The 14686-nt window shown below is 30.1% G+C and overlaps 1 protein-coding gene across 2 annotated transcripts in view; it reads right to left on the reverse strand.

Annotated features, from left to right (window-relative positions):
• Positions 1-8812: 8812 nt before the first annotated feature.
• The window catches only part of LOC111701334 (myosin light chain kinase family member 4), a 39397-nt gene continuing 33523 nt past the window's right edge, over positions 8813-14686 (reverse strand). For both annotated transcript variants that reach the window (XM_023472580.1, XM_023472579.1), the window contains 5 exons: positions 12668-12735; positions 12222-12306; positions 11921-11956; positions 10895-11059; positions 8813-9901 (listed from right to left, as the gene is read on the reverse strand). In XM_023472580.1, the coding sequence (XP_023328348.1) occupies positions 9835-9901; positions 10895-11059; positions 11921-11956; positions 12222-12306; positions 12668-12735 (421 nt within the window). In that variant the 3' untranslated portion in view covers positions 8813-9834. The remainder of the gene's footprint in view (positions 9902-10894; positions 11060-11920; positions 11957-12221; positions 12307-12667; positions 12736-14686) is intronic.

Consider the following 14686-nt stretch of genomic DNA (forward strand, 5'->3'; position numbering starts at 1 on the left):
AAAAATATAACTGGTCACATTCACGTACAGCTAGAGTAAAATTCTAAATATAAAAATATAACTGGTCACACTCAAGTACAACTAGAGTAAAATTCTAAATATAAAAATATAACTGGTCACAGTCACACTCACGTACAACCAGAGTAAAATTCTAAATATAAAGCTATAACTGGTCACACTCACGTACAACCAGAGTAAAATGCTAAATGTAAGAATCAGTTGAATTTATCTCCATAGGAAGAAATAAACTTTAATAATTTAAGATTTGAAATATTCGTTTATTTAACTTCTCTTCAATAAGAAAAAGATTTAGATTACCAGAGACAGAATTTAATGAATTAATCAGGTCGCTAAACTACCTACCATCTTTGTGACCGCTAAACTATCTTTGTGACCCAATGTCGTAGATCTTAGATATTTCAAACTATGAAATCTGTTTGATCAAATAGTTGCAGTTTGCAATATCACAGGTTTACACCATCGGGTTGCAAAGATATAGGGATTAGAACATTTGAATTTGTGGCTAAAACTCAGTTCCTTTGAACCGGCAATGGGATGTTCAGAAACCCAGTATTGATAGATTGAAATATCTAAGGTCTACAACATTTGATTGCAAAGTTATGGGGATTAGAAAATCAGAAATTGTAGGAAAGACACAATTCATTTAAAGTTTTATAAAAAATGGTGGCTAACAAATCAACACTTAAAACTTAAAAGCCTAGTATTTTTATATTTACTGAATATAAGAATTGAATTCTACCAGATATTTATCTATAGACGAATACATGGATATCTATCATGTACACAATGATCGAAGAATTCCTAGCCTGACATTAGATGGATGGATGACGGAATAGATAGAGGGATAGATAGATAGTTCTTCAGTTGAATAGGTAGTTAGATACTTGCATAAACAGATAGATAGACAGATAGATACGTTTGCATAGAGAGAGTTAGATAAAACTGATGAATAGATAAACAAATATATAAACATATGCTTGTCAAGAAAAATAAGAAATGTGCTGTGTGCACTATAGCAAAAGAAGGAGAGGTTTCATGCACAAAATTACTAAAAAATGTTTCTATCTTTATTTACACATTTAAACTGGTTGTAGGATTGATCCACCCTTTTCATGAGTACAACCAATGCATACAACCAATTACAATTAACTCAGCGTGAGTACAACCAACTCAATAATAGAACCAACTCATGAGTACTTAATATAAGTACAACCAACTCAATATCAGTACAACCAACTCATAATTACAATCAATCCAAGTCAATATTAGTACATCCAAATCATGCAAATGAATAAGATATTATATACATCCAACTCACATGTACACCCAAACTCATGCCTAGGGCCAACTCATGAATTTGAGAACAAATAACTCATAAATACTACAAAAAACCAACTCATGAGTACAGACAACAAACGCCATGAGTCCATAATACTAACTTTAGAGTCCACCCTGATAATCTTAATTTACTATACTCTGACCCAGGGGGGTGTTATATTTGCAGGCAGGGGGGTTTACTTTACCAATCTTCCAGGGTAGAGGGGGGTAGAGGGAGCTAAGTCCCTCCCTGTGTACACCCCTACATGATCCTTTATAATCTTCAGTGGCAACTTTAATAATTAAACTACTAGCGTAATAAACCTTCGTAGGAGAGACTTTCTTCAAAATTACAAAACAATCCCTTTAATATTTTAACAGTTTAAAAAAAGATATCAACATTTCTTGAATCGTAAAATCTGCGTAAGTTTATTTCGTGATAAGCAGTTAACACCATGAATACTAAACCTCCCTTCAGACACAATAACCAGTTTATTTTCATACAATTTAGCAATAAATCATGCAAAATAAGTTTATTGGCCCTAACCAGGCTACTGTAAACCATTTTAGAATAAATTAAAAACTAGAAAATATATATTTTAAAAATACACACAGATAATTTTAGAATTATCACAGAACCTACGAGACAAGATGAAAGAAGATAAGTTTTCACACTGAACTCAACACAAGGAACTATTTTCTTACATCTCCCACTTTATACTCTTATAAACCCTTCACATTGGATCCTCAACCAAAAAATTGTTTGGTATATAAAACTACACACTATATAAGTTATAAGTGTATGTCTATGTCTATGTCTATGTCTATACATATATTTATATGTATATTTCTATATCTATATCTATTATCTATGTAAATGTCTATATATATGTCTTTATCTATATCTATATCTATGTCTATATCTATGTCTATATCTATGTTTATGTCTATATCTATGTCTAATGTCTATGTCTATATATATATATCTATGTCTATATCTATATCTATGTCTGTGTCTATGTCTGTCTGTATCCCTAGTTATAGTATCGTGCCTCGCATACGCCATATCGTTTCTTCAAGACCAATTATATTCTGGAATGCTGAGTACGATTTAACATTTATCCTTTCATCATCTATCTATCTACTGTTTTATATCTATCTTCTATCTATCTATCAACTGTTTTAGATCTATCTTCTATCTATCTATCTATCTATCTACTGTTTTAGATCTATCTTCTATCTACCTATTAACTATTCTAGATCTATCTTCTATTTATCTATCAACTTTTTTAGATCTATATTCTTTTTATCTATCAACTAATTTAGATCTATATTCTATCTTTCTATCTACTGGTTTAGATATATCTTCTATTTATCTATCAACTGTTTTAGATCTATATTCTATCTATCTATCAACTGTTTTAGATCTATCTTCTATCTACCTATCAACTGTTCTAGACCTATCTTCTATCTATCTATCAACTGGTTTAGATCTATCTTCTATCTATCTATCAACTGTTCTAGATCTATCTTCTATCTATCTATCAACCATTTTAGATCAATCTTCTATCTATCTATCAACTATTTTAGATCTATCTTCTATCTATCTATCAACTATTTTAGATCAATCTTCTATCTACCTATCAACTGTTTTAGATCAATCTTCTATCTATCTATCAACTGTTTTAGATCTACCTTCTATCTACCTATCAACTATTCTAGATCAATCTTCTATCTATCTATCAACTGTTTTAGATCTATCTTCTATTTCTCTATCTACTGTTTTGGATCTATCTTCTATCTATCTATCAACTGTTTTCGATCTACCTTCTATCTACCTATCAACTATTCTAGATCAATCTTCTATCTATCTATCAACTGTTTTAGATCTATCTTCTATCTATCTATCAACTGTTTTAGATCTATCTTCTATTTCTCTATCTACTGTTTTGGATATATCTTCTATCTATCTATCAACTATTTTAGAACTTTCTTCTATCTATCTATGAACTGTTTTAGATCTATCTTCTATCTATCTATCAACTGTTTTAGATCTATCTTATTTCTATGTATCAACTGTTTTAGATCTTTCTTCTATCTATCTATCAACTTTTCTAGATCTATCTTCTATCTACCTATCAACTGTTTTAGATCGTTCTTCTATCGATCTATCAATTCTTTAAGTTTAAACGAAGTATAGATTACGTAATGATTTAGTATAGCTTAAGTTTGATGAAAGATGAAATATAGATGAAGTATAGATGAAGTATAGATGAAGTATAGATGAAGTATAGATGAAGCATAGATGAAGTTTAGATGAAGTATAGATGAAAAATAGATGAAGTACAGATGAAGTATAATTGAAGTATACATGAAGTATAGATGAAGTGTAGATGAAGCATAAATAAAGCATAGATGAAGTATAGATGAAATATAGATGAAGTATAGACGAAGTATAGACGAAGTATAGACGAAGTATAGACGAAGTATAGACGAAGTATAGACGAAGTATAGACGAAGTATAGACGAAGTATAGACGAAGTATAGACGAAGTGAAGTATAGACGAAGTATAGACGAAGTATAGACGAAGTATAGACGAAGTATAGACGAAGTATAGAATATAGATGAAGTACAGATGAAGTAGAGAATATAGATGAAGTATAGAATATAGGTGAAGTATAGAATATAGATGAAGTATAGATGAAGTATAGATGAAGTATAGTTGCAATAAAGATGAAGTGTAGACGAAGTATAGAATATAGATGAAGTACAGATGAAGTATAGAATATAGATGAAGTATAGACGAAGTATAGATGAAGTATAGATGAAGTACAGATGAAGTATAGAATATATATGAAGTATGGATGAAGTATAGAATATAGATAAAGTACAGATGAAGTATAGATGAAGAATAGATGAAGTATAGATGAAAAATAGACGAAGTATATCTGCGTGCAGTACACCATTAGAAGCAAACCAAGCCTTCTCAAAGATAATCATAGAGCTCAAGAAAGGAGGGTTTAGATACACTCTCAACCTTACATCATTGATAGATGATGATGGGAGAAGGAGGAGGGGGGGGGGGGGTAAAGGTGCCTGGACTTATATTTTTTATCTTATCTTAATAAGAGATTTAATTAAGCAAAATATACTCATCGGATATTAAATATAGTTTAAAATTTGGTATCCAAAAAACTGAACTGAATTGATACCTATAAAAAGGTATCTAGTTAAACCAACATGTGATTTTGGGAAGGGGGGGGGGGGTCCACTAATTCTTTTCTTAGTAATTGATAAAGAACTATCCATCATATCTCAAAAAATGGTGAACTCTTTTTTCAAGATTTTTCCACATTCCCTTTAAACGTCCGTCATTCCCTTTAAACGTCCGTCATTCTCACATAGTCCCCATTTAGAACCTTAATCGATCCTTCTCATCCCTTATTCTTATCTCTCTCATTCCTTCTCTATATTTTTCATCCTTCTCATCCCTTATTCTTATCTTTCTCATTCCTTCTCTATATTTTTCATCCTTCTCATCCCTTATTCTTATCTTTCTCATTCCTTCTCTATATTTTTCATCCTTCTCATCTCTTAATCTTATCTTTCTCATTCCTTCTCTATATTTTTCATCCTTCTCATCCCTATTCTTATCTTTCTCATTCCTTCTCTATAATTTTCATCCTTCTCATCCCTATTCTTATCTTTCTCATTCCTTCTCTATAATTTTCATCCTTCTCATACCTTATTCTTATCTTTCTCATTCCTTTTGTATATTTTTCATCCTTCTCATCCCTTATTCTTATCTTTCTCATTCCTTCTCTATTTTTTCATCCTTCTCATACCTTATTCTTATCTTTCTCATTCCTTCTCTATATTTTTCATCCTTCTCATCCCCATGCATGACTAAACTATTTTAGATTAGGTTAGACTAAGATAGATATAAAAAGGCACGCTTGTTCTAAATATAGTAAAGGGTGGATCAATAAACATAAAAATGAAGTGATGACGACATTAAAATCATCTTCGATATTTGAAAATGAATAAATGATTAAAATATTGATAATTTTATATAACTCCAATAAAGCTTTCTAAAATGGTGAATACAATACAATTGTCTCATTTTAAAGAATAAAGGTGAATTATAAGATTTAAGTCGTTTTGTTCATATTTTTAGATTTAATTGGGACAAAATTATTTTTATATCGATCATTTTGAAAGCGTAACACTATCAGACAGTATTTTCGTACTACCAAAAAGGTGTAAAGGATGTATATTGTTTATTTGCCTATTAAATAATCCTACCTTAATATATATTGGTGAACCCTGTAATACATATTTAATTGATAAATGCGCTAAAAGGTTTAAATGCGATCACACATGCAAACTGCGCTCAGCTAGCAGGCATGGTTGCATCGAGCACGGTGCACTGAATGCAATGGGTTCAATGGTGCATAGCGAGCACATGGGTGCACTTAATCCATGAAGTACTAAATTCCAAGCTAAGGATACAATTCTACCAACTGTCAGGATTTATTAATGGTTTCATGTTTGTGTCTGAATACACTATCGTAGCAGAGTACATAAATGTACTTAAAGGGAGTGACCGGCTATGTAAGGTGGTTGAACTGAGTATGCAGTGTTGTGGAAAACTTCTTTCGGAATCATTTGAGACATATTAAACTTTTTAAAGATCTGTAAATCCTGAGTTTGATCGTAAATTCGATGTTCAAAACTTCTACTTTGCGGTGGATACGCTTTCAGAATTAGTTTTTTAAAGATAATTAAAAAACGATTTCACAAAATGTAAAAAAGTTCTACAATAAACTACAGACGTCATGTATAGGAGCATGTTGAGAAAATAAAAATTAATCTTATCATCGAAAATAAGTAATCTTGTTCAATCATTAGTTTCTATTATCTCATTATTCTGGTTTCTCATGATTCACAAAGTTTTCGCAGATTTTCTAGAATAATAATTGAAAAGACGACATTTGAAGAATTTGAAGAAATCTGTAAATAAATTCAAAGAAAATTAGAAACTCAATATAATAATGAAAACGAAATAATCGATTCTAGCATTGATTTTTTGACAAATTTCTTTTGAGATATATGTTCCTAACCATTTAATTAGATTACTGTATAATTTTTACTTTATTTTTCTTTGTCGTTATTTAATAATTAAACAAAAAACTAATTCTGAAAACGTATCCACCCCCAAATTAGGAGTTTTGAACGTCGAATTTGCGCTCAAACTCAGGATTTACAGATCTTTAAAAAGTGTAATATGTCTCAAATGAATCCGAAAGAAGTTTTCCTCAACACTGCATAATCAGTTCAACCACCTTACATAGCCGGTCACTCCCTTTAAGTAAATATCAAGTACTTTAGTACAAATTAGGTTCTCAAGTACATATCTTGAACTCTGTTGGATTTTATATCTAAATTTTCTAAATTATCTAAATTTTCTAAATTATCTAAATTTTCTAAATTATCTAAATTTTCTAAATTATCTAAATTTTCTAAATTATCTAAATTTTCTAAATTATCGAAATTTTCCTAATTTGACCCTTCTTGGGAACTGAAGATCTTACCTCTCATCCTAGTCTTATATTTTCGATACAAAACGTGAACGTCTATATACCTTTGTTTTAGCAATTCAATCAAGAATGCAAAAGTTATCAATAATTTTCTGTTTTAAAACTGATTATTTTCATTTCTGATTTCTTTAATAATGTGGGTTTCTTTTATAGAAACGATGGGAAAATGGTCAGAAATAAATATCTTTTAATGGAAAACCGGCTGTATTTTCCATGTTTTTTATTGATGATATCGATTATATTGGTTATAAATTAGAGTTATAAGTGTCCTTTCCAAATCCTTTTTTAGCGTTCAATGTCTTCTGCAGCTATCCATCTATCTAGCTGTTTATCTATATGTATATCCATCTGTATAAATCTATGTACTCCTCATCTATCTATCTATGCCTCTATCCTATGTAACTAGGTTTGAAATATTTCACTTTGGTCTCTAATCAAATTCTCATAAAACTGTGCTTCGGGGTTTTAGGGAAAATATTCTTCCCAACTGATATTTTTTTGAAAACTCGGTGAAAGTCTAAGTTTTTCAATGAGGGAGAAAAATCTGTCAAAAAAAAAATTTTGAAAAAAATTGTTTTTCTCTCTATTTAGTTTAGTTGACCAAAGGCTAAAATCTTGACTTTGTGCAAGTTTATGAAGCAGTTTTAAGCAGATTTTTTGCAATAGGGGAGGGTGGAGGGGGGGGGAAGGAGGATACTGACAAAGAATTTGTATTTGCAACATTGACACCCTTAAAATCGATTAGTTGAAGTGCTATAAACAATCTTAGTTAAAACCGACCAACGCTGAAAAAGAACCGGGAATGGTTTATGCGTAGTTGTGCAGGTTTACAACAGACATCTTAGTTTTGCTGGAATATTTGCTTTTTCAAATACTTTACATATACTCTTAATTCATTTGCAAAAAATACCGTTTTTTCATAAAATTTCCTTTTTTATTACGTTTCTTTGTAGTTCTGTATACTCTATAATAGTTCTGTATTTAATAATCTATTATTACATTTCTGTTATCAAATAATCCATCTATTATCTATCTAATAATCTATCTATTATCTATCTAATAATCCATCTATTATCTATCTAATAATCTTATTACTACTTATACTCTTTCTGTTATCTATTTATTAATCTATCTGTTATCTATCTAATATTAATCTATCTATTATCAATCATTATATTATTTATCTAAAAATCTAGCTATTATCTATCTAATAATCTATTTATTCGTCTATCTATCAAGATACAATAAAATATAAAATGTACATTGTACAATATGTACATACATGTCCTTCGGTCTTACCCTCCACTTTTTTGTGTGTATACGTTTATCTACTAAGTAACATCTGTAAATTCGTGAAACTATCAATCTATCCATCTATCCATCTATTTATCTATTTATCTATTTATCTGTGCATCTTCATATATTTACCTTCACACCTAATGTGCAATCGCGATATTTAGCGTAGACGATTTTGTCTTTGTATTTGTATTTGTAAAGTCATATTGGTCTCCTATTCTCCATCTCTTTGATTTCTTATTTTTCTGTTCTCTTCTTCAATAATTGCTCCTCCTGTGTCCGAGTTTAATGAATTTGAGCCGCGTCTTAAATCAGCTAAAAACCGGTTTGAATGGAGCGCCGGCTTAAATCTTGAAACATTGAATACAATTTTAAGTGGAACTAACCATATTTAAGCCGCGACTCAAATTTATGCCACGGCTTAAATTCTTTAAATTCGGCCTCTGTTTTTTCTGTTTCATTGCCTTTTTCATTACTGTTCTCCTGCTTTACCTATATTTTTCTCCTCTTTTCCGTTTTTCTAATATTTTTCCTTATCTCCCTGACTTTTTCTTATTTTGCTATAATTTCTTTACAATACAATCTTAAAATATTTATTTTATGATATTTAAACAATGTTTTTGTACAAAGTCTTATTGTTAATTCTGGCGACAGTTTAGCAACTTAATAAGAAAACTGTTAACTTTCAAGTATAAACGTTACAGTATAATAGTTAGTTACTGTACACAAGTAACATAGTTACTGCACATATAATAGTAACAATGTCAAATAATAATAAAACTAAATAAAATTTTAATTTTTAATGAATTTTAATCTTTTCTCTTGAATTTGTTTAGTTTTGAATACTCCAATTTTAAACTTATTTTAATTCCTTTATTAAGAATCTTCAAAATAAGACGTAACAAGAAGATTTAAAAATATTTCTAAAGTCAAGTTTTTGATATGATTAAACCAATATTTAATTTTAAAATATTTCACCCTTTCAAATAAAGAAACCAAAATAGTTTTATTTGACATCAATATATTAAATATGGGAAAAATTCAAATACACAAACCCACGTAAATCAATCAAGAAATTATATATTAGGACTAAATGATAATACCCATCTTCTCGTTCAGAAATGAATTAATTTCTTAATTTTATTTTAGATAAATAATGTCACCATAAATAAATAGATAAATAAGAATAGATATTGAAATTTTAGCATGATTCAAGTTACAAATCCATGAAATAGATTCAAGGAATTCTAGGAAATTAAACACAAGGAAGTATAGGAGAAGTGTTCTTGGTTAAATACTTATCCTTTTTTCTTTTTGTATTATTTCAAACGAATAGTGATACAAAACAAACAACATACTCGAGCATTAGGATTAAAATAGGAGAAATATCTTAATTAGCAGGATAACATTCCATGGAATAGGTTAAAAAAGAGTAAGAATAGTAGCAGTTGTAAGAATGGACTTAGAATATGGGGAAGGAAGGATTTGGAATAAGAATAGTTATAGAAATAAGAATAGGTATAGGAATAAGAATAAGTTAGGAATAAGAATAAGTTAGGAATAAAAATAGGAATAGAAAGAATTATGAATGATGGAACTCTAGTTTCTGAGTTTTTCTGGGTCTTCTTTCTTCTTTATCTCATTCTTTTCGTCAATATCTTGTTTTCTAAACATTTAGATTATCTTTTAGTTTGTTATAGTTTGTATTTACATCTGGTCTAGCTTGGTCTTCTTTATGTGTTTGTAAACTGTTTAAATGTGTCTGTAAACTGTTTAAATGTGTCTTTAAAATGTTTAAATGTGTCTGTAAACTGTTTAAATGTGTCTGTAAACTGTTTAAATGTGTCTGTAAACTGTTTAAATGTGTCTGTATTTGTAAAATATCAAAAGTATTATGTGTAAAAAAACTGTTTAAATAAGCTTAGTAAACTTTAGTGTGTCCTGGGAGAGAATTGAATGAATTTGAACTGCCTATATCGCAGGATCAACTTTACCAACTCAACTACTTCCTTAATCCTAAACTTTGTATCGGTGGTTCAAATTTAAACCAGAGGTAGGTAGAACAGCGAAGTAGCTCAAATTCATTAAATTCTTTCCCAGGAATTAACCAAATTTTCTAATCCCGATATCTGTGCAACCTGATGGTGAAATCCATTGATATTTGATCTAACAGGATTCATAGTTTGAAATATCAACCACATTGGGTTTCAAAGATATAGGGATTAAAATAATATAGTTTGAGGAAATACTCATTTTCTTTGTTAGGTTAAATATTAGAAATTCATAACATTTATGTTCTTCTCCGTAGGTATTCAATAAGAGAAGTTATGCTTAAAAACATATTAAATTAACAAGTCTTATTACTTTCACATTTCTTAAGTTAAACGTGAAACTTAAAATATCAATCTTTGCACCCCGATGATATACATTTTTTGTTATTTCAAATTTTGACTGTTTAAACTAGTAGATTCCATAGTTCGAAATAATAAGAATCCAAGCTATTAGGTTGAAAAGGATTAGACAAGCTATTAGGTTGAAAATAATAAGAATCCAAGCTATTAGGTTGAAAAGAATCCAAGCTATTAGGTTGAAAAGGATTAGACAACAAGTGTGTGATATATGAAATCAGTTTGTCTAGATTCTATATCTGTGTGTTCACCTGAAAACCAGGGTTTCTAAACTAAGTTCTTCTCTCAGCCTGGACTCTAAAAGATTGAGCCTAGGGGCCCTATCTCGACAAGAACCAGGGGCCCCTTGGTTCATTCCAGGGACCCCTTGATCTTGACTTTCTGATGATACATCATTCTCTTCTGGTTTATGTTTTCTAAACAAATATGTTGATAGATGTTGATATTAATATTATGTATCATTGATATATTTCTTTTGCATATTGATCGACCTCGAAACATTCCACTTTTATGATTTAATTTTGTCTTCAAGTTTCGATTTCTAATAGATTAAAGAAAAAAATAAGATGTTTTGCACGCAAAGAATGTGGATCAGATTCAAGATTGTTGGGTATTGCCGTCCTTCCCTCTGTGAAGGGTAAATACCCTGACCATTTTTGTAAACCCAGAGATGAAAGTTAGAGAAAGAACTTGAGATGATATAGATAAGAATTATCTTACATCACTTCATTGTCAGTTCATTTTATCATCATGATTTAACAACAAGTTAGACGTGGAAAACAAGGATCTAAACTTAAAATAAGCATCGTCATCCTCCCTCCCCCAACCCCTTTTTCAATCATCAGGATAAACTACTCCCCCCCCCCCCCCTGCTTCATTTCGATTTTATGATATCAAAGAATAATTGTTTCTACTAAAATTATAATTTAGATTTTTTATGATCATACATCAACTACCATACTGGATCAAAGCTTTTGAATTTTAAATCTGTTCAGAGCTCAAAACTTTAGAATAGTTGATACCAAGAGCAATGCTTGATCTCCTCTTTTTCTTAATCTCGAGATTAAATAATGCTTGTTCTTCTCTTGTTATTAATCTCCAGATTAATTAACTGATTGGGATTAAGGATATCCCATTCTAAAGTTTTCAGCTCCGGACGTGTTCAATCGGTTGGATACTTTCATTTATTAATCTATTATTCATTCTGAAGATCTTGGATATTTTCAGTGTAATGTTTTGACATAATATTTATGTATTTATTTCATTTGTAAACAAACCTTTCAAGGAGAGGAGATCCTTCTCTTGAATTACTTCTAAAAAAAAAAAAACAATTTTTCTATCTACTGTTTGAATAACTAATGGCCCCCGTTCGATCAAAAAGTTTAAAGTGAAACTTGAATATTTTAAATGTAAGGTGAGAATAGGAAAGAAAAAACGTTAAAAACTAAAAGACGTTATAAAAATAAAAATAGTAAACTATAATGCAGCAATTACAATTGCACTGGTAAACCGTTGCTCTACCGACAAATATCCCCAATAATTAGATTTAAAGAGAACTGTATTCGAATAGTGTTTAACCTAGAGAGAGGTGGCGTGGAGCACAGAGAATCGTTGGAACCTGCTCGGGATAAACTCAAGGAAGATTGTCTTTTCAGCATCAAACCTAGAGTTTGCAAAATTTAATATTTTCTAGGCAACCTAATCCTTTTCAGCATCAAACCTAGAGTTTGCAATATTTATTATTTTCTAGGCAACCTAATCCTTTTCAGCATCAAACCTAGAGTTTGAGATATTTAATATTTTCTAGGCAAACTAATCCTTTTCAGCATCAAACCTAGAGTTTGAGATATTTTATAGCTCTGAAATGGTGTAAAGGGAATGTTCTTCTAAAAATAGAGAATTCAAAATCTTTTTTTTAGATTTGTGGAAAACACTAATATCATATAATTTACAGGAACATCAGATAGAAATGGTAATTAGTTTTTCCTAAATTTCTTTTGAATTTTGATATAATTATATGTTACCTGACATCCTCTTCATTGCTCGTATTGCCTGACCACATCTTTGCCATCTACGCCGCGCAAGAAACTTCCTAAAATTAGGAAAATTTTAAAATGTTTAATTTTTTTTTCAGAAACACAAATAAACAAATAAAAATGGCAATTCTTTCATAAGAACTTTTTAAATATATGAGATAATTTTTTTTAATTCCCGTATGCATTATGCAATGAGTTCATTAACGAAAAAATACTAACAATCCACAACCAACTAATTTGAAATATAAAAATAAATTTGTGACTTCCTTTTTTACAATTGAGGTCAAATATTATAACTACGTCTTTTTTTTAGGTTTTTAAATATCTCCTTCTCAAACACATTATTTTGCATCTTTTTGTGATCCCAGGGGTGTATACTAAATATGCACTTTCATAAAATGGAAAATCATCACAGCGGCGTCAACTAATATATCTCGGTGTACGTTTAGACTAAACTTAAATTGCAATTATGCAAATTTTTTGCACAAATTAATTATCTATATTGCAATAAAGGTATTCAGTACATGCACCCTGTATGTACATTGCATTTAACTAGATGTACCACGCAAATCTGCCCCTTTAGTAAAAGTAAATTGAACCTATATGAAGCAAAAAGTCTGACCGCGCCAACCTTGTTGCACCGGCTAGTCCTGTCAATAGAGCTAGGTACAGTACAAGCTGGGACCGGAAAGGTTGACCCGGCTCGGAATTAAATTCAAATGTACTACGGCTGCCCGTGGTACAATGTACAACAAACGCAATCAGTGGCTACTGTACATTATTTCTATGTACATTTAACATATTCGCGTCTGTTTTAATTTTATTCACAAATTTGTGCTTAATAGATATATCTATAATATACATTGAAGTACTTTCTTGTATCTACATGTGCATTTTGCAGTGTGCAAAACTAAACCTGTTTTGCAGATTAGAAAACAGAATAAATAAACAATCCCTTTAACAAGGTTTGCATCCTGGTCCTTTAAATTCAATTCTTTAAGTTTTTAGTCCAATCATCTCACCCTCAGTAATACTTAGGATTATTGATCACTATAATCATACAGAGGGATGTCAGAGCAGGATATATAATATATAAATATATCTTTACATATATACCAACTCCAAATCAAGATTGGGTTTCTAGCACATTTCATATTTAAACATACAGAATATATGACTAAACTACAGAAATATTAAACATACAGAATATATGGCTAAACTACAGAAATATTAAATCTCTAAATATTGTTGAGACCTGTACATAAAATTATATTGAAATAAAACATTGATTTAGAAAATACTTTTTGCTCAAAACAGTTTTAACATATTTTGTTGGATTAACTGCTAAGGTTCAAATTACGCGTGACTTCGCGCATATGCACAAAAGTGCACTTGCAGATTGTAAACTGCGTATTGTGCCTACATATTTTGCACTAATATGGAGAAATAAAACTGTGCACAAACATGACTTTGAAAAAATTACAAATTTTCATTCATCTGCCCTTTTGTGTGCCGTACTTTTATATTTCTACCCATCATTCTTCATAAAAATCAGGAGGCGCAACTGGGATTTTGAAAGCTGTAGGAAGAAGAGTTTGTTTGTGACATACATTAAGATTGCAAAATGCGGGAAAATAGTACGTTAATACGGAGTTCAAGAGTTTTTCAAATTGTTTTGAGCAAAATCATGTAATTTTTACCAGTTTGTGTGCTTTTGCAACACTTTTAGTTCTTTTACAAGAAGTTAATCATTCACCTATGTATTTATCTATCTTTGTATTTTTATCCATATATCTATCTCTCAATCTATTTATCTATCTATCTATTTATCTATCTATCTAGCTAGCTATCTATATAGCTATCTATCTTATATCTATCTATAGATAAACTGTTAAATTCCCAAATATTTAAATGATAAAGATTGTCTGAGTTAACCTTAGTGAACCCTGAAATGAGTGAAATCTATAAAATATTCAGCTAATCATCCTTTGTTTAAGTACTTCGGTC

This window comes from Eurytemora carolleeae, unplaced genomic scaffold (assembly GCF_000591075.1).
Source record: "Eurytemora carolleeae unplaced genomic scaffold, Eaff_2.0 scaffold118, whole genome shotgun sequence".
NCBI lineage: Eukaryota > Metazoa > Arthropoda > Copepoda > Calanoida > Temoridae > Eurytemora > Eurytemora carolleeae.